This window comes from Protopterus annectens, chromosome 9.part0 (assembly GCF_019279795.1).
Source record: "Protopterus annectens isolate FY-2018-M chromosome 9.part0, PAN1.0, whole genome shotgun sequence".
Classification (NCBI taxonomy): domain Eukaryota; kingdom Metazoa; phylum Chordata; order Ceratodontiformes; family Protopteridae; genus Protopterus; species Protopterus annectens.
The window spans coordinates 639,016,846-639,035,550 of NC_056743.1; the positions used below are offsets into that span (position 1 = coordinate 639,016,846).

An 18,705-nucleotide genomic window follows, 5' to 3' on the forward strand; every position below is an offset into this window, starting at 1 on the left:
CATGTAAAAAGCTTTCCTTACAACAAAGACAACGTGGTGGTCAAAAGTTAGGTTTCTATCAACCTGGGTGCCCAAGTACCATACAACTTATGGCATGCTTACAACATTGTTATTAATGTGATAATTTGTGGGGACATCACTCTCCTCAAAGGGGATGATGATGCATTTTTTGGCATTTAGCTTGAGGCCATATTTCTGGCACCAGTTATTTGCTTGGGTGAGACCCCCTTGTAGCCTATTCAGAATTGTTTTATTAAGTCAGTAATGTGAATTCTTTACTTTATTGCAAATTTGTTGGGTTATTTTTGTAGATTATAGTATTGTAGGACTGCTGATGTTGACATTTTACGTAGTTGGACTGCTGGAATGGTTTTCCCAGTGAGAAATGCTAGCGCTGTAGTGAATATCTGTTTATTTGTAAACTATATATATATATATATATATATATATATATATATATATATATATATATATATATAAAACTAATATGCTAGAGTTAACTGTTAGATTAGAGAATTAGAATGATAATTAGAATTTTAAGGCAAATATTAGGCATTTATTACGTTTATTCATTGTTCAAATGCACCTACAGTACAGCCAGGAGGTTGACTGTGGCCTTCCGGAGCAACAAAAAGAGTTAACTATATGATATATTTTATATGCGGCCCCAAGACCATTTCTGTTCACTCAATGCGGCCCCAGCAAGCCAAAAGGTTGGACACCCCTGCTCTACTACCTGACTCGCATTCATTTCATCCTGTAGCGGTTGTACCTTCCCTACCCCTCTGTTAGTTTAGCCTGCACAGCAAGTAAGTTACTTTGCATTACTGTCCTCTTATTACTGTTAGCTGCTGATTTATTTGGTTATTACTGTTAACTACTGAGGTATTTGATGGTGCTAAGCTGTAACTGCTGTTCAGAACTCCTATATGTTTTGAGAGCTAGCTAATGTTCTAACTTACAAACTGCTTGTTTTTTTATCTTGTTTTATGAAGGTACAGCTTTAATTGTTGAATTGTGTTCATAAATTCTGGCGTTAAATTTCATTTCTGTTTTGCCTACATAAAATTCTAGGCATTGGTCACTTGTAGCCATGCAGACCACTGCCTTGGACTGACTGTTATATTTACCTTTTACATAATGGTTTATACCATTCACTGTAAATTTGCTGCCTGATTTCACCTTGTGGCACCAGTTACAAGACTCACATTTGTACATCCCTACACATCCTGTTCTAGTGTAGTTAGAACCTTTCCTAAGATGGTCTTTTAAGTTTGAGCCCCTTCTGTATGTAACTACAGGTCTTTCTCCTATTTGTGCCCTGATGTACAAGTCATCTATTAAAATGTCCCAGTTCTTATAAAAAATGGACATCAAGTGGTATGAGTCAGAGTTGAATGTAAGCACCATAGATCTACAAAAAGAACTTTTTTCCAACTCAGGTCTCCCCTCTTCAACTTCAGAGGGGCTGTTGTCTAGTGTTTTCCCCAACTATTGGCTTAAAATGCCCTACTACTCTTTTACCCATCACTTCCTGCATAAGCTCATTAAGCAAGTCTGATGGGTACTTCCTCCTCAAGAACATAGATTTTAAGTTGTCGCATTCAACAAGAAAATCTTCTTCTCTGGAGATCATATGGACTGCTCAAACTAATTGCCCTTTAACTACTGACCTCTTTTGATGCTTGGGGTGGGAGCTAGAGTAATGCAGGAACGAGTTTGAGTAGGTCTCTTTCTCTTCCAGTTAGAGTTAAAGGAGTTAAGGTGGCAAATCTTACTACAGGCAACCAGATGGCTAGGGATAAATGACAGGACATCCATCTCTCCTGTATTGAAATTAAAAGCCCTAGAAAGGAACAAAATATCTCAAAGCATTTGTTAAGCACAAGCACTTTTGTATGTATTTGGCTTTGGTAAACATTTTAGCATTATGTAAATATTTAACATGAGATTTTAAAAATGACTTTGGTTTTAGTTTTATCCTATTTAGAATCATTCATGACACAAGTATGAGGTTAATCATTTATCTTTTAATTACAAGTTTTAGTTGTATTTAAGATGCAACAGTTAACTGTAACACAGTCATCAAGGGGTTAATTAATGTTCTGTCTCAGTGTTGCTTAGCTAACTGTCTCTCTTTGCTTACCCAATCAGAGTGTTTTTTATATGTTTATAAATGGCTGTATTACATTTTAATGGTTTCTGATGAAGTTAACACTTGTTTAACGAAAGTACTCACATTTTATTTGTTTTTCTTGTGGATTTTTATCATTAAATACACCTTTGGTTTATCATCACCCGAGTGATTTGTGCCTGTGAAACTCTGCCTGCCAGCATTTTTATTTATTTAGTTTGTTTTACTGCTTCTGTTTTTTTGAGCTTCTAGAATGTCTCTGGTAGGAACACCTCTGAGAAAGGCTGTAGAAGTAGATACAGCCCTGGTGGAACGAGATCTGATCCCCTGGGGGATAGTTTTACCATGGTGCATATAGCAGAAACAAATACAATGGCTTATCCAATTGGAAATAGTCTGCTTTTAAATAGCTTTTCTCTCTGCTCCTGCAGCAAATGCCACCAGTAGTTGTTCAGATTTTGTCCTGTTTAAGTAAAATCTAAGTTGTCTGTGTACATCCAATGAATGCAGAATCTGCTTCTCCTTCTGTGGATTGGGAAAGAAAGTTGGCAAATGAATGGTCTGATTAAGAGCCACACTGGATACCACCTTAGGCATGAAGGATGGATTGGTCCTGAGAGACACCTTGTCCGCATGAAAAATAATGAAAGGCTCCACTGCCATAAGAACCTGTAATTCAGAAATCCTTCTAGCTGTAGTGACTGCTAAATGGAAAGCTGTTTTCCAGGAGAGAAATTTTAAGTCTGCAGTAGCAGCTGGCACGAAAGGAGGGAGAGTGAGTTTTTCCAATACAAAATTGAGGTCCCAGGCAGGGGATGGAGCTTTCCTGGGTGGTCTTAAGTTTTTGGCCCCTCTGAGACACTGCTTTAGCACAGGATGAGAGAAGAGGGGAGAGGTTCTGTGTTGTAATGAGCTGAAATGGCTGAGGCATGGATTTTTATGTAAGAAAAGGACAGGCCCTTGTGAAGCATCTCAGTTAAGTATTGTAAAATCTGAGGAATATTGGGCACTGCTGTGCTTACTCCTTGTGATTGATTCCAGGCACAGAATCTTTTCCATTTGTCAGCATAAGATTTTCTAGTACTAGGCCTTCTCGCCTCCAAAACTACATCCATCACAGGTTTGCTGAGGGATGCTAAAGGTGAATTTAGGTGATTAGCCATGCTGCAAGATTCAAAGTTTGGAACTGAGTATGCAGAATTTGGTAGTTCTGCTGAGACAGTAAGTAAGGTGTCGGAGGCAGGTGTCACAGTGGAAGGTGTGACACATTGCACAGGCGTGGGTACTAGTGTTGGCGAGGCCAGTCTGGAGCAATCGGAATCATTTTTGGTTTGTCCTGTTTGACTTGGTAGAACTTTGGAGAGCAGAGGTACAGGGGAAAAGCATTGACTGATAAGTTTTTTCAGCTGAATGATAGAGCATCCACTTTCCAGGCTTTTTGTGATGAGGTCTTGTGCAGAATTTTTCCAACTGATAGTTCTGGGATGAGGCAAAAAGAACCATGTCTGGACTCCCCCATTTGCGTGTCAACATGTTGAAAATCCGTGGTTCCAGTTTTCATTCATGTGGGTTCAGGAGATTTCTGCTTAGTTCGTCTGCCAGAGTATTCAGCTTTCCTGGTAGGAATCAAGCTTGTAGTTGTATTTGGTAGGTCAACGCCGTGTTCCACAATGCCATGGCTAGTCTGCAAAGGGGGTTGAAGTGTGTACCCCATTGTTTTGTTCTAAAAGTCCCTTGTGACTGAAACCTGGAGCCTTTGGAATGTCTGAGTTTGACTTGAGTGGCTCTCGAAGGAACTGGAAAGGACCAGTTGTTAAGTAGGCCAGTGCCTACTAAATCTTGGAGGTTGCACTTGTAAGAAATCTTTCACAGTTTGCATAGATTTAGCTTTATCTTCCATCTTTTTTTAAAACTTCTTCAGCCTTATTACCAAAGAGACGGTCCTGTTGTAAAGGAGCATCCAACAATTTTGCTTCAACATGATCAGGCAGAGTTTGCTCTTTGAGCCAAGCATGCCTTCTTAGCACAGACCCAGTTACAGCAGCCCTGCAAGAAGCCTCCAAAGAATCAAAGCCACATTGCAAAGTATGTTTTCCAACTTGTTCAGCTGAATGCAATAAATCCTGTAAATCTTTACTTTCCACACAATCAGAAATTAACAATTTTCTGTTTAAGCAGTCCCATGATATGCTGTCGATATTTAAGCATACGAAATTGACAGTTTAAAGTCCTGATTGCCAAGGTTGCAGAAGTGTAAACCTTTTTACCCCATCTATCCAGCGCCCTGGAATCTCTATCAGAAGGGGTAGGATTTTTAGCAGTAGAGGCCTTAATGCCCTTGGGACCTGGAGAAATGGTTTCAGGATCTGCAATAGGATTTTTGAAAAGGAATTTGTGGGAGTCAGGAACCCTGTAGTATCTGTCTGGCTTACAAGGAGCCGGAGGCAGAGAATCAGGAGCCATACTAGATTCTGAAAAAACATCATCAACAATGTCTAGAACAGGAGGTATAGCCAAAGGCCTATGCTGAGGAAGAAGAAGAAAATCCCTAAGTCTCTTTTTACATTCAGAGAAATCCTGACTTTCCCAGTGGAAACGTTCCCTTAAGGTATGTAAAGTTTCCCCAAAAGGAAAACCCTCAGGAGGAGAAGCAGAAGGAATGGAATCTTCTGGATCACAGTCCTCATAAGTAGGTTTAGACAAATTCTGTTCATTAGAAGAGTCAGAAGAAATAGAATCTTGTTCAGAAGATTCATAATCAATGTCTTGCCTAGGCCTCTTAGAAGGAGGTGTTTGGCTACCCCTGATCAGAGTAATTAAATCTTCAGCCATTTTGATTATTTGTTTTTTAGGCATAGGGGCCTGCACATGTGGCCCAGGCATCATTTTTTTAGATACAGATTTAGATTTTGGCCTTAGTTTTGAAGATGGCGTCGGTCTAATATACAAATCTGTAGGACTGAAAACACCTTCAGAAGCCAGTGGCTCCGGACCCATCTAAGGTAAAGATATTTGCGGGTTCCATAATTGAGGCATCTGGCGGCATACCGGACTCTGAATGGGTCTCAGTAGAGGCCTGCAAATCAGAACTAGTGGGTATCAGGGTCTGCGAAAGCACCTCACTGAGTACCGGCGAACTGGCGACTGGCTTAGGAGAAGCGTCGTCGGTTTTGGACCTCGACGGCCTGTCTCTGTCTTTTTCTTTGTGTTTTTTAGGTATTCCAGTAGTCAGATTGCTAACCAACGACATTTCTGGATAATTAAATCGTGAGCCAAAATATTTAGAAGCAAATATATACCGGCATTTAATAGTGGGTTGATTAAATTTAGCACAAAACCGACAGCAAGGTACGTTGCGGTCAGGGCCTAGGCAAGGAATACAGTACAAATGGAAATCCTTATGAGTTATTTGCTTCCCACAAGTAATGCAATTATTAACTTTTACTGACATCGGTAAGGAGCAAGAAAAAGTTTCCCCAACGGGGTATTTAGCTTTTAGTTGAAGACTTCGGTTTTGAAACTCAAAAACGAAAATTTCAGGAGTCGGCCGACCGACACTTGCGAACTGCTTCTGCTTCGGGCACCACACGGTAAGAAAGACTGATGTAATGGCGTCGGCTGCATGTTTTATACCCCTGATGACCTGACATCATGGAAGAAGGGACAGCAACCAACGCAGGACCCAAGACTTTGTTAATCAGGCCGTCTGAGGGCAACCTGCCAGCAGATTAACCAAATGTAATGACTGCAACAGTGAAACACGAAGAACACCTGGAAGATTTCTCTACCGCTAAGAGTCACTTTGCCAGTAACCAAGTTGGAACAGCTGAACTGGGCACTTCCTTCTAGTTGTGTTAAGGTTTGCTAGCACAGCTGCATACAATGTAAAGCATCTAGTGACACTGAGCACTGTATAAAAACTTATCTCTCTCTAACAGTGAATAACTTATCTAGAAATACCACAGCACATTAATTCCCACTGCAGGACGTCTGTGAAGACTAACAATTGAACTGTTTTGGACAATCTTACAAGAACATACTGGGTCCACCTTACCTTGTCATACCAACAACGAATACTGAGCTGTCCACAAAGGCAATTACTAGAAGAGCAGTCATCTTGGCAGTTGCAGTGCTGTTGAGACAGAAAAGGTGGAAAAGAAAGATACTATGTTGAGAGTTTACATACCCATTTGAAATGCATCAGCATTTTCCATGAATACTATCTGGAAACAGACTGAAAGAAAGACATTTACTTGACAGAAAAATAATGTTTATATACAAGTGAATATACAGTTAGGATGCCACTGGATCTTCATATTTTGAGTGACTTAACAGTTCCTCTATTCCAAGGGTAACATTCAGTTGTCTGGTAAGTTTGTTACCTTCTCCTGTAGCTGTACTCCCATATGCTATACAGAACCTTCCAGTAATATGCTTTAACAGCCTTTGAGACTTGACAGTATACTATAATATCCAATTGGGAAATACTGAAAATAAGCATACTATGAGAATTTACAATCAATTACATGTCGCTATCCACCACATACTCATTGTTTAGATGGCATCCTTTACACAGTGCTCAAACATTCAAAATCCTGAAATCTTTACTGACATTCTTCAAATAAATTTGATTTACAAATTCAGTCCACAAAAATCATCTATCATGACTGTATGGTTTAGCAAAAACACAAACTCATATCAAGCAGGGAAGCACGTCTCTGCCATTTGTTGTCTGGCAGAGGCTTAACATTAACCTGATTAATGACTTGCTTACAATCTCTTTCAGCAATAACTGGGGAATGCAGACCAGAATGGGTGAACGTACATAATCTGAGTGCGAAAGAACTGAAACATGATCAAATAAATCCAGTAAACTGACAATCCTTGGAAGCTTTCTCCCCACCCCACGAAGAGGACTTTTTCCTCTACTAGCATAGCTAACTCAGGGGCTGCAAAACTTCAGGGGTATGTTATAGAAACTTTCAACATAAGGTACTTCACTTGGGTATGTCGAAATGCAACCTGCTGAAATAAAACTCCACTGAACTATCAAACACCATCACAAATGGAGTAAATGGCCAGTCCACTGATTGCCATTCAACTCAACAGATGATCTGGCAATTTCTGTCACGTGACAAGCATGATCATGTGACAATCGGATGGCATACCTAAACCTGACGTTTAATGGAAGACAGAGCAACTGCAGCTCACAAACAATTTCCAACCTCTGTAAACAAACAGTTTTAAAGCAGGCAATGTATATTTGTGCTAAACTTAAACTAGAGGGTCACTAGTTCATGAAATCTTGCTGCTTTTGTCAGATTTCTCATCGTAAAAGTTAACATGACGCCTACTTATACAACACACTTTCATGCTAACATGTGGGGAGGAGGGACAGCAAACATCAAATTCTCAGAAACACTGAATTAAACTCAGTCACCCAGATTGTGATTGAGAATGGCCCACTATAACCAGTTCACTTACACAAAGATATTTTATAAAAAGCTGAATTTATACTACCTCTGAATTAAAAGACTTTAAAAATACTGAAACTCAGTCTGAAAATCAGACAAAGTTACATTTTATACTTTGTCTATTCATTTCTCCTGAATTTACTACTAAGTTTTCCTCCCCTTTACTTTGTAGTCTTCTACTTTAAATTACATTGTTTTCTTTTCAGCATGCCAAAACACAATTTGTAACTGAACTACTTATTGCCATCACGTATCTTGATTACAGCACCCATAATGAACAAGTAACAGTACATGTTCAGCAGGTTCACTGCTCGGTGACTTCATAAAAATAATGGCATAAAGCTACAGGAAACATTAGTCCCCTAATTAGACTTTTTTTTTCCAGTAGTCTGATGTCACCCGAGTGTGTAGTGTTGCACTCAACTGGTAGCTGATATGGGGGGGGGGGTCCTGGCTATAGACCAGGTATAGCTGCTTGCTGTACTCTCTTATTTGTGGTAACAGCATGACCCTTGCCCACATTTGTTTTATGCACTACATCACTGTGATATTGTCTGCATGACATTCGAAGTCCCTAGCACAAAGACTGTCTTAAAAATTTTGAGGGGCTGGAATAAATACCAGGGATATGATGGCTGTAAGTGCCATTTGCTTTCCTTGGGACTTATATGTCCTTTACTTTCAAATCCAGAGGATTAGCTCCCCAGGCCATGCCGAAGGCATCTATGAATTTGGTTGTAAGCAGCTGTCTGAAAGGCATGCATTCATTTTTGTGCAGCATGCTCTACTTGCCACCTTAGTTCCTTCCTGATGCAGAGGAGGACAGGGATATTGTACTCCAATGACTGTGACTGCTGATCCCAGGAGTTCTTTAGGAAACACTGATTTCCTCATATGTAACCTGACCACGAGAACTATCAAAATGGAGAAAGCAGTGCAGCCCAGAATGTTCAGAATCTCTTGTCATAATCTGCTTTGGTGCTATGACTGGGAAGAGGGCAGTCACAGACAGCATTTGACCTGCATAAGTCTTGTCTGCACTACAGTCCAGAAGGGCTCTTAGGAAATTCACACTCCTTTCAGGGTACTGATTGGACATATGCTCAGTGACAGAGAAGTCCAATTTGTTGAGTCAATCCATGGTATACTACAGTGCCCTATATTCATTTCCTCCAGGGACTGGGCCTTGATCAGGCAATTATTCAGGTAGGGGTAAATGTGGATGTCCTTGGCCCTGCTGTGTGCTGTTTCACTGGGCCAGACATTCTGACAATCTCTTAGAACAGTACCTATGCAAAGAGTAAATAGGTAAACTGGAAGTAACAACAGCTCACCACAAACCTCAAAACACCACTCGATCCCTCAACGTGGGTGCATGAAGGTTTTGAGTCAAACGAACAGAAAAACAATGTGAGGTTTTGACAGTAGTCAAACATCTGAAGTTTATACAAAGTGTCTAGAATCAGTGGGTCCTGAGGCAATCCATAACAATTATAACAGACAGTAACAGCTGTCTGATCAAAGTTCAACAGCTATTGATCTGTCATAATACAGCCATTGAGTGGCCTCCTGTAGCACCCCCCCCCACCCCGCTATCACACACAAGTCTTGGTCATCAGCTGCTATTGGAAAACAAATTTTCTTACGGGATGATGGGAACTAGAAGGGGGGAGAGAAAGTACAGTTGTGTACACTCACAATAAATGTAGATGTTTGAGTGTACTCACTGTTGCAGTCATTACATTTGGATAATCTGCTGGCAGGATGCCATCAGTCGGCCTGAATAACAAAGTCTTGGGTTCTGCGTCGGTTGCCGTCTCCCCTACCATGACGTCAGGGGTATAAAACATGCAGCCAATGTCATTTTATTCAGTTTTTCTTGCCCCAGATGTCAGGTGCCCCCCAAATGGGGAGTGCAAAAAAAAAATATATATATATATATATATATATATATATATATATATACACATCTATATCTATATCTATCTATATATATATATATATATATATATATATATATATATATATATATATATAAAAATAGAAATATATACATAAATGCACTTTTAGCAACATAAACTTTAACTTCATCTAAAAGCAAATACACCACAAAGGCTTTAGAATATAGTGAAGGAAAGAGAAGTTACAGAAAAGGGGGATGGCGGGTGGGTAACCCGGACTGCAACAATGAATACACTTGAACATCTGCATTTATAGTAAGTGTACACAACTGTACTATGTTCTTCGTGTTTCACTGTTGCAGTCATTACATTTGGGTAGAATCCCAAAGCTATGGATGGGAGGATGGAACTAGATAGCATTAGGAGCAGCTATAAGGCCCTGCAGAACTGCAGTGGCAAAGCCTGCCCTGGATTTGGAGAAGAGAGGCAAATGATAATGCTTTATGAAGGTATGAACCGAGCTCCAAGAAGCAGCTTCTAGATTGTCTTTGGTTGGAACTCCTCTGAGAAAAGCTGCTGAGGTAAATGCAGCCCTGGTGGAATGTGACCCGATCCCCTTGGGCACAGGTTTACCCTGGTGCAAGTAGCAGAAACGAATGCAGTGGCCTATCCACTTAGAAATAGTCTGCGATGATATGCCCTTCCCCTCTGATCATGCAGCAAATGCCACCAATAGTTGCTCAGACTTTCTTAGAGATATGGTCCTGTTTACATAGGATCTTAATTGTCTGTGTACATCCAATGAATGTAGAATCCGCTCCCCCTTGTTCTGCGGATTTGGGTAAAAATTTGGCAGGTGAATTGTTTGGTTAAGAGCCACACTGGATACCACCTTAGGCATAAAAGAAGGATTGGTCCTGAGGGACACCCTGTCCAGGTAAAATGTAATAAAAGGCACCACAGACATGAGAGCCTGTAGTTCTAAAACCTTCTTGCTGCTGGTTCAAAAGGAGACTGAGTGAGTTTTTCCAGCACAAAATTGAGGTCCCATGCAGGAGTTGGTGATCTTCTGGGAGGCCTTAAAATTTTGGCCCCTCTAAGATGCTGTTTAAGCAGAAGATGAGAAAAGAGGGGAGGCTCTGTGTTGTAATGGGCCGAGATGGCAGAGGCATAGATTTTTATTGAAGAAAAAGGCCCTTGTCAAGCATCTCAGTCAAATATTGTAAAATCTGAGGGATATTTGGCTTTGCTGTGTCTGTTCCTTGTGCTTGGTTCCAAGCACAGAATCTCTTCCATTTATCAGCATAAGATTTTCTAGTACTAGGCCTTCTGGCTTCCAAAATGACATCCATCACAGATTTACTGAGAGGTGTTTGAATAATTAAATGATCAGCCATGCTGCAGGGTTCAGAGTTTGGAGTTGAGTGTGCAGAATTTGATAGTTCTGCTGAGAAGTAGATGAGGTATTTCAGGCAAGTACCAAGGAGGGAGTTGAGACATATTAATTAGAATTGGGTACCAGTGCTGGCGGGGCCAGTCCGAAGCAATTAGAATCACTTTTGTTTTTTCCTGTCTGACCTTTAGTAAGACCTTGGAGAGAAGAGGCAGAGGGGGGGAAGGGCATAGACTGATAGGTTTTTCCAACTGAAGGATAGGGCATCCACTTTCCATGCTGGTCTGTAAGTCCTTGTGCAGAATTTGTCCAGTTGATAATTTTGGGGAGAGGCAAATAGATCTATGTCTGGGCTCCCCCATTTCTGTGTTACCATGCTGAAGATTTGTGGACCCAGTTTCCACTCGTGCGGGTCCATAAGATTTCTGCTTAGGTCGTCTGCCACAGTATTTTGTTTATTGAGCTTGAAGATGTATTTGGTAAGTCAAAGCTGTGTTCCACAATGCCATGGCTAGTCTGCAAAGGTGGTAGGCATATGTACCCCCCTGCTTATGTACCACATAACCATGGTGTTGTCCGACTATCAGTAGTTGTCCTGGATGAAGTAAGTCCTTGAAGGTTGTCAGAGCATTCTGAACAGCTAGCATCTCTTTCTGGCTGATATGCAGATGCATTTGTTTTGGGCTCCATTTGCCCTGAATGTATCTCCCCGCCAGGTGGGCCCCCAAGCATAGTCTGATGTGTCTGTAGTTAGGGTTTGGGTGACAGGGGGGTAGAGTGACTGACAGTCCCTTGTTTTGGTGACATGTCTCTGCCCACCAAAGAAACTCCTGTTGTAGGCAGGGAATGAGAGGAATCATTGTTTCCAGACTGTGACCATGCTGACTCCATAAACTTTTTAGGCACCACTGAAGTTTCCTCATACGCAGTCTTGCATAGAATGCAGGATGCCATGCACCCAAAGCCTGCAGAATTTGCCTTGCAGATAACTGGGTTTTTGTTGCCATCTGTTTTAAGTACGTTGTCAGTTGCCTTTGTCTGGCGTAAGGTAAACCATCTGGGCAGTTATATTCAAGCTTGCACCCAGGAATGTAATTATTTGAGAGGGTACCACTTGGGATTTCTTTTCGTTTATTGTGTACACTAGGCAAGTTAGAAGTCTTTTTACAAACGACAGATGTTGAAGAAGAGTGTCCTTCTTCTCTGATTGAATGAGACAGTCATTCAGATAAGGATAAATTTGTATGCTTCTTTGTCTGCAGAATGCAATTATTGGTGCCAGGCACTTTGTAAAGACCCTGGGCGCAGCAGATAAGCCAAAGGGCAGTGCAGAGAATTGGTAATGCAAAAAACCTGCCTTGAAGCGGAAGTATCTTCTGCACTATTCTTTTATTGGGATATGCAGGTATGCCTCTTTTAAGTCTAGAGTCACTAACCAAGCATTCCTGCCCAGCATAGGCAGTAGCTGTTGTAAAGTCAGCAATATGAATTTTGGAATGCCCAGGAAAGTGTTCAATATTGATAAGTCCAGTATTGGGCGCCAGGCATTGTCTTTTCTGGGTACCAGGAAAAGTCTTGAATAAAAACCTTGTCCTTTTTCCTTTTCTGGTACTGGTTGAATAGCCCCCTTATCCATGAGGGACATAACTTGTTTCTGAGCCTCTGCCCATTGATTTTGTGGCAGATTTGGCCAACCGTTTGGAATTGGCAAAGTATGGAAATGAAATCTTAACCCCTGGGATACTATGTTTTAATATCCACTTGTCCTGGGAAATTAACTGCCAATTGTGAGCTTGAAGTGCTAATTTTCCCCCCAAAGGGGCTGCCAAAAGATAAGTGCTTGGTGAAGGTAGAGGGAAGTCATTGAGACTGCTTAGTGTAGGGTTGTGCTTTGTTTCCTCCAGATTTGGAGGTGGAGGCACCCCATTGCTTTGACCTGTAAGAACCCTGTGATTGGTATCTGGAGGCTTTTGAGCACCTGGATTTGCCTTAAGAGGCTCTGTTGGACACAGGAAAGGACCAATTTTTAAGTAGGCCAGTGCCTACTGGACCTGGGTAGCTGCACTTGTAAGAAATCTTTTACAGTTTGCATAGATTTAGCTTTCTCTTCCATTTTCTTTAAAACCTCTTCTGCCTTATTACCAAACAGAATATCATGCTGCAAAGGGGCGTCCGACAATTTAGCTTTAACATGATCAGGCAGATTTTGCTCCTTGAACCAGGCATGCCTTCTAATCACAGATCCAGTAACTGCGGCCCTGCAAGATGCCTCCAAGGAATCAAAACCACATTGCAAAGTATGCTTTCCAACCTGTTCTGCTGAATGCAATAATTCCTGTAATTCTTTATTTTCCACACGATCAGAAATCAACATAATTTTCTGTTTCAATAAGCCCATACCATGCTGTTGATATTTAAGCATATGAAACTGGCAGTTTAAGGCCCTAATTGCCAAGGTTGCAGATGTATAAACCTTCTTTCCCCATCTATCCAGCGCCGTGGAATCTCTATCAGAGGGGGTAGGATTATTGGCTGTAGAGGCCTTTACACCTTTGGGACCCTCTGAGATAGTCTCAGGATCAGCAGCAAGATTTCTGAATAGAAATTTGAGGGAGTTAGGAACCCTGTAATATCTGTCTGGCTTACTAGGAGCCGGATGTAGGGAATCAGGAGCCATGCTTGATTCCGAAAACACCTCATCAACAATGTCTAATACAGGAGGTATTGCCAAAGGCCTATGTTGAGGAAGAACGAGGAAATCCCCAAGCCTCTTTTTTTGATTCAGAGAAATCCTGACTCTCCCAATGAAAATGTTCCCTTAAAGTGTGCAAGGTTTCTCCAAAAGAATAATCCTCAGGAGGAAATGCAGATGGGATGGATTCTTCTGCATCAGAATCCTCATAGGATGACATAGAAAATTCCTGATCAGAAGAGGAATCAGAATAAATGGAAACCTGATCTGAAGATTCATAATCAGTGTCTTGCCTAGGTCTCTTAGCAGGGGGGTTGGGAACCCCTGATCAAGGTAATTAAGTCCTCAGCCATTTTGATCATCTGTTTTTTAGGCATATGGGCTTGAGCATGTGGCTCATGCGTCAGTTTTTTAGACATAGAAGATGTTTTTGATCTTGTTTTTGAGGCTGGCGTTGGTTTTATATAAAAATGTTGAGGCCTGAAAACACCCTCAGAAGCTGGTGCCTGCTCAGCAGCTCTGGACCCATCTAAGGAAGAGACATCCGCGGGTTCAATACTCTGAGAATCTTGCCGCATACCAGACTCCGCATAGGTCTCAGTAGAGGCCTGAAACTCAAAAGTAGTGGGTATCAGGGGCTGCGAAAGCGCCTCACCGAGTACTGGCGACTGGCTTAGGAGAAGTTTTGTCATCGGTTTTGGACCTCGACGGTCTGTCTCTGCCTTCTTCTTTGCGTTTTTTGTGAACTCTGGTAGTCGGATTGCTAACAGACGACATTTCAGGGTAATTAAATATGGATCCAAAATATTTAGAAGCAAAAATATACAGATGCTTAATAGTGTGTTGGTTAAATCTAGCAACAAACCGACAGCAAGACAGGTTATGATCTGGGTCTAGGCAAGGAATACAGTACAAATAAAAATCCTTATGAGGTATTAACTTTTATTGACATTGGTAAAGAGCAAGAGAAAGTTTCCCCAATGGGGTACTTAGCTTTAGTTGAAGACTTCGGTTCTGAAACTCGAATGCGAAAATTTCAGGAGTCGGCCGACACGCACTTGCGAATTGCTTCTGCTTTGGGCACTGCGCGGCAAAAAAGACTGAATAAAATGGCGTTGGCTGCATGTTTTATACCTCTGACGACCTGACGTCATGGAACAAGAGACAGCAACCGACGCAGGACCCAAGACTTTGTTATTCAGGCCGACTGAGGGCAACCTGCCAGCAGATTACCCAAATGTAATGACTGCAAGCTGGTGAGCTTATCTACAATGCCCGAGTGGGGTATTGTATCGAAGGCTTTTGCGAGGTCCAGGTAGGCTGTGTGGACCACCTTCTCCTCGTCAATGGCCTTGGTGACCGTTTCAAAGAAATTGACCAGGTTTAAGAGGCAGGATCTGCCCTTAACAAAGCCGAACTGGGTAGGATCCAGTGTCTGTAGGTCCCCAATATCTTTATTTATGAGGTCCATGATGATCCTTTCCATAGCTTTGCAGACCAAGCTAGTCAGGCTTATGCGGCGATAGTTTCCAGGATCCGTTGAGGCACCACCTTTGTGGAGAGGGACCACTGTTGCTGTACGCCACTCTTTGGGTTCATATCCTGTAGTAAGGCTGAGATTGAACAGTAGTTTTATGTTTGGGTTTAGCTCTTCTTGGAGTTCATGTAGGATGCAGCCCGGGATACCGTCTGGTCCCACTGATGCTGTTTTTTTTTTGCTTTGGAGAGGGCGGCTCTTACCTGAGCATCTGAGATGTCAGGGGGGGCAAGCACTCTGCTGGGTTAGATATTTGCCCTTTTGGTGGGGAGGGGAGTTTGCTGAACCTGTCAGCTAAGATGTTGGCAATGTCTGTGGGTTCTGTGTATTTTTTGTCATTTTGGACTAATTCTGAGCATATCTGGGAATTCCCACCCAGGTTCCTAACAAAACTAAAGAAAGCCTTGTGATTATCCTTAGTGTCCTGTGCAATTTTTCTCTCAAAGCTGGCCTTAGACAATTTTATGAGTGCCCATAGTTTTTGCTAATACTGATCAGAGATGCCTTCCCTTTTGGGATTTTGCTCTATCATGTAGTAGCTTCCTCCTTCTATTGTATAGTTTGTTTATGGCTGGGGTCCACCAGACAGGGCGTCTGCCTTTGGAGGATTGGGTCTTGGTTTTGTTTGGGATTATGTGATCCATGCATTCCTGAAGGTGTTCATAGAATGCGTTTATAAAGGATTCTGTGGTCTGGGCCGTATTTTCCACAGGCCCGGGGCTTTGAAGGATTCCACCTCGGTTTTGAGGAGTGTGAAATTTGCTTTAGAGAAGTTTTTCACTGTGGTTTTCTGGGCAGGGTGTGGGGTCGGGATGTGAATATCCAGTGAGATTAGTTTATGGTCTGATCTTACCAGTGAGGGATACACTTCTGGTCTGGAGCATAGAGTCCCCATGTGGGTGATGATCAGGTCCAGTATGTTTTCCCCTCTTGTGGGAGTGGTAACAAGTTGTTCCATCGCACTTGAGTTTATAAATTCTAGGAAACTTTGGGCTAGGGTGTTGGAGCTAGAGTAATGCTCCCAGTCTATGTTTGGGTAGTTGAAGTCGCCCAATATAATGGTGTTTGGAGAGATCTTCATATTTTCCAGTGTTCTCAGGAAGGCCGAGTGGGGTTCCTGGGTTTGGGAGGGTGATCTGTAGCAGGCTATAAACTGGAAGGCAGTTTTACCCACTGTTAGTTGCACATGGATAGTCTCTGATGCTTCGTGCTGTGCCACCAACCTGGAGGTGTGGGTATCTTTGACGAATATTGATACTCCCCCCTCCTTTTGTGGTTCGGTCCAAGTTTTGGGGCCGAAAAGCATGGTATGAGGCATAACCTGGTAGTGCTGGGGTGCTCTCGGGAGCCTTGAACCAGGTTTCTGTTACTGCACAGATATCGATGTTTTCCATGCTAAGGAGAGTTTCGAGTGCGTGCTTCTTGAGCTTTAGACTTCTGGCGTTGAGTAGCATTACTCTTAGTTTCTTATCCCTTGTGATACCTATGGAGGTGGGTTTGTCTTATGAGCCTTGCCTAAAAAAGGCACTATGGGGGTAGCAATATCCAAAAGCCCAGGGGTGACAGGTGCAAGCCGTCCCTAGCGAAGCATCGTAGCTTGTCGAGCATGTCATCCCAGGCTGACAGGCACTGGATCCCCTTTGAATGACACCAATACTTAAGCCAATTATTGAAATTGATCATCTTGTCTTCATATTGTGGCATCATTCTTGGTGAGGGTAAAATGCTACTCAAGGTCAGGGTCATACCGGCCTGGGCTACATGCTCAGAGAGCTCCTCTATGTCTCTTTTCATGTAGTCCAGGGAGGTACATCTCTGGTCATTCACACCAGCATGGACAATGACGGAGTCATATTTGTACTTGCCTTGGAGTGACCTGAGTGCTTGTGTTATGTGGCGGATCCTAGCGCCTGACAGGCAGCTCACCGTGACCTTCTCCTTGTTCACCCTGGTGAGCGGGACATCAGTGTGCCTGACGATAGAGTCACCTATTACAAGTGTATCAGGTGTGTTTGTTTAGCCTTAAGGGCTGTGACTGCTCGGCACACTGGCTTTGTGAGCTATGTGTTGCACGTGTTTTGTTTTGGGGTAGCAGTTGCTTGGGTGTCTGCTTTGGAGGTCTCTGCTGCTTAGGCAGATTTTTATTTAGAGCCTCCGAGTATGTTTTTGTGCGTTTGTGTGTTTGCTATGCTGTCGTGGTAGGTCTATGTGAGACTGGAACTGTAGTGAGTGTGGTTTCCTTCTCCTCCTGACTGGTTATGCCAGTACTGAGTTGAGAGAGCTTAGCCTCCAGTTTGGCTATATAGTTGCATCTCTCACGTGTTGGAATTTGTTGGGAGGAGGAGAGGGTTGTCTGTGTACATGAGGCAGTTGTAACATTGCCTCAAGATTCCCAGATTCACCAGCTGGACCAGAAAGGAGATTGACCACTGACCTCTGGACATGCTAGAATAGTATTGGGAATTCCTTTATAATTGAAAAAAGGGCCAATGGGGAACAAGGTACTCAAGGGGAGTTTGTGAGGGTGTAGTGCTTTTAATTTTTTAGTGCTGACTTATATAATTGCTTTAGTGAGCAAGTGCCAGGTAACTTAAATGCAATGTGTTACAGGTAACTTAAATGCAAAAACGACAAACAGTAACTTTATTTCAAGTGAAACAAGGAAATAAGTACAGTAAGCAATGCAGATATCACTAGGGATCCACAGAAGCACTGAAAAGCCGTGTTTTAGGTGGAATTAGCTTTTCAGGGAAATAACAAGCAAACAAACAACACGCATACAAACAAAGCTAGATTCAGCAGGCCTGAATCTAGTCTATGCTACAGCAAACAAGGTGTACCAATTTCAGTAAGAAGCAGTTCAAATATGCAGGCACTATAAGCCTTTAACCAGAAATTCCCAGCTCAGAAGGGCAGAGTCCAGCCTCTCCTTCCACAAGAGTGCAGACCACAAACCCTCTTAATGTAAAATAACTGGCCTGAAGCCCAAGTGCTTAAACCAGAATTAAAACACTGTTGGAATAACAGACACTGAGCCCTCAATCAGCAGTTCCCAACTTAGAAGGATGTAAGCTACCTGTTCTGCCACTACAGTGCAGACCACAAACCTTTCTAATGTAAAACAACTGGTCTGAAGCCCAAGTGCTTAAACTAAAAGGCTTATAATGAGTTACACCAAGCAGTAATAAATACAATTGAGTACTTTTAAGATGACGCAAAAACAAAATAAAGTAGGAAGAAGCACAAATACAGTAAACGCAGAAAATTTTTTTTTTTTTTTGTGGAAAGAGAGAAAGGAGTAGCAGAAACTAAGCTGATTGGCCTTCTCAAATGTTCTCCCTGTACTGGGTAGAATGAGGTAATGACACTAGACTTGGAGGAGGGTCCCAGATCAAATTTACACTAGGGGCGGGCAACTGCAAAGCCACCAACTATAAAAACACTATACCAACAGGAAGGGAGGGTGGGAAACATACTGCAGAAATGCATCTCACAGCTGAAAAGCAGCAGTGAGCCTTTAAATGAAAGTTTTAAACAGCTAAAGGAGCCTCTAGAAAAAAGTGTTTAACTGCAA

The 18,705-nt window shown here is 42.1% G+C and overlaps 1 protein-coding gene across 3 annotated transcripts in view; it reads right to left on the reverse strand.

The window, feature by feature from the left end:
• The window catches only part of EHMT2 (euchromatic histone lysine methyltransferase 2), a 1,701,692-nt gene that overhangs the window by 288,899 nt on the left and 1,394,088 nt on the right, over positions 1-18,705 (reverse strand). For all 3 annotated transcript variants that reach the window (XM_044083219.1, XM_044083218.1, XM_044083217.1), the window contains one exon: positions 6,189-6,266. In XM_044083219.1, coding sequence (XP_043939154.1) covers positions 6,189-6,266 — 78 coding nt within the window. The remainder of the gene's footprint in view (positions 1-6,188; positions 6,267-18,705) is intronic.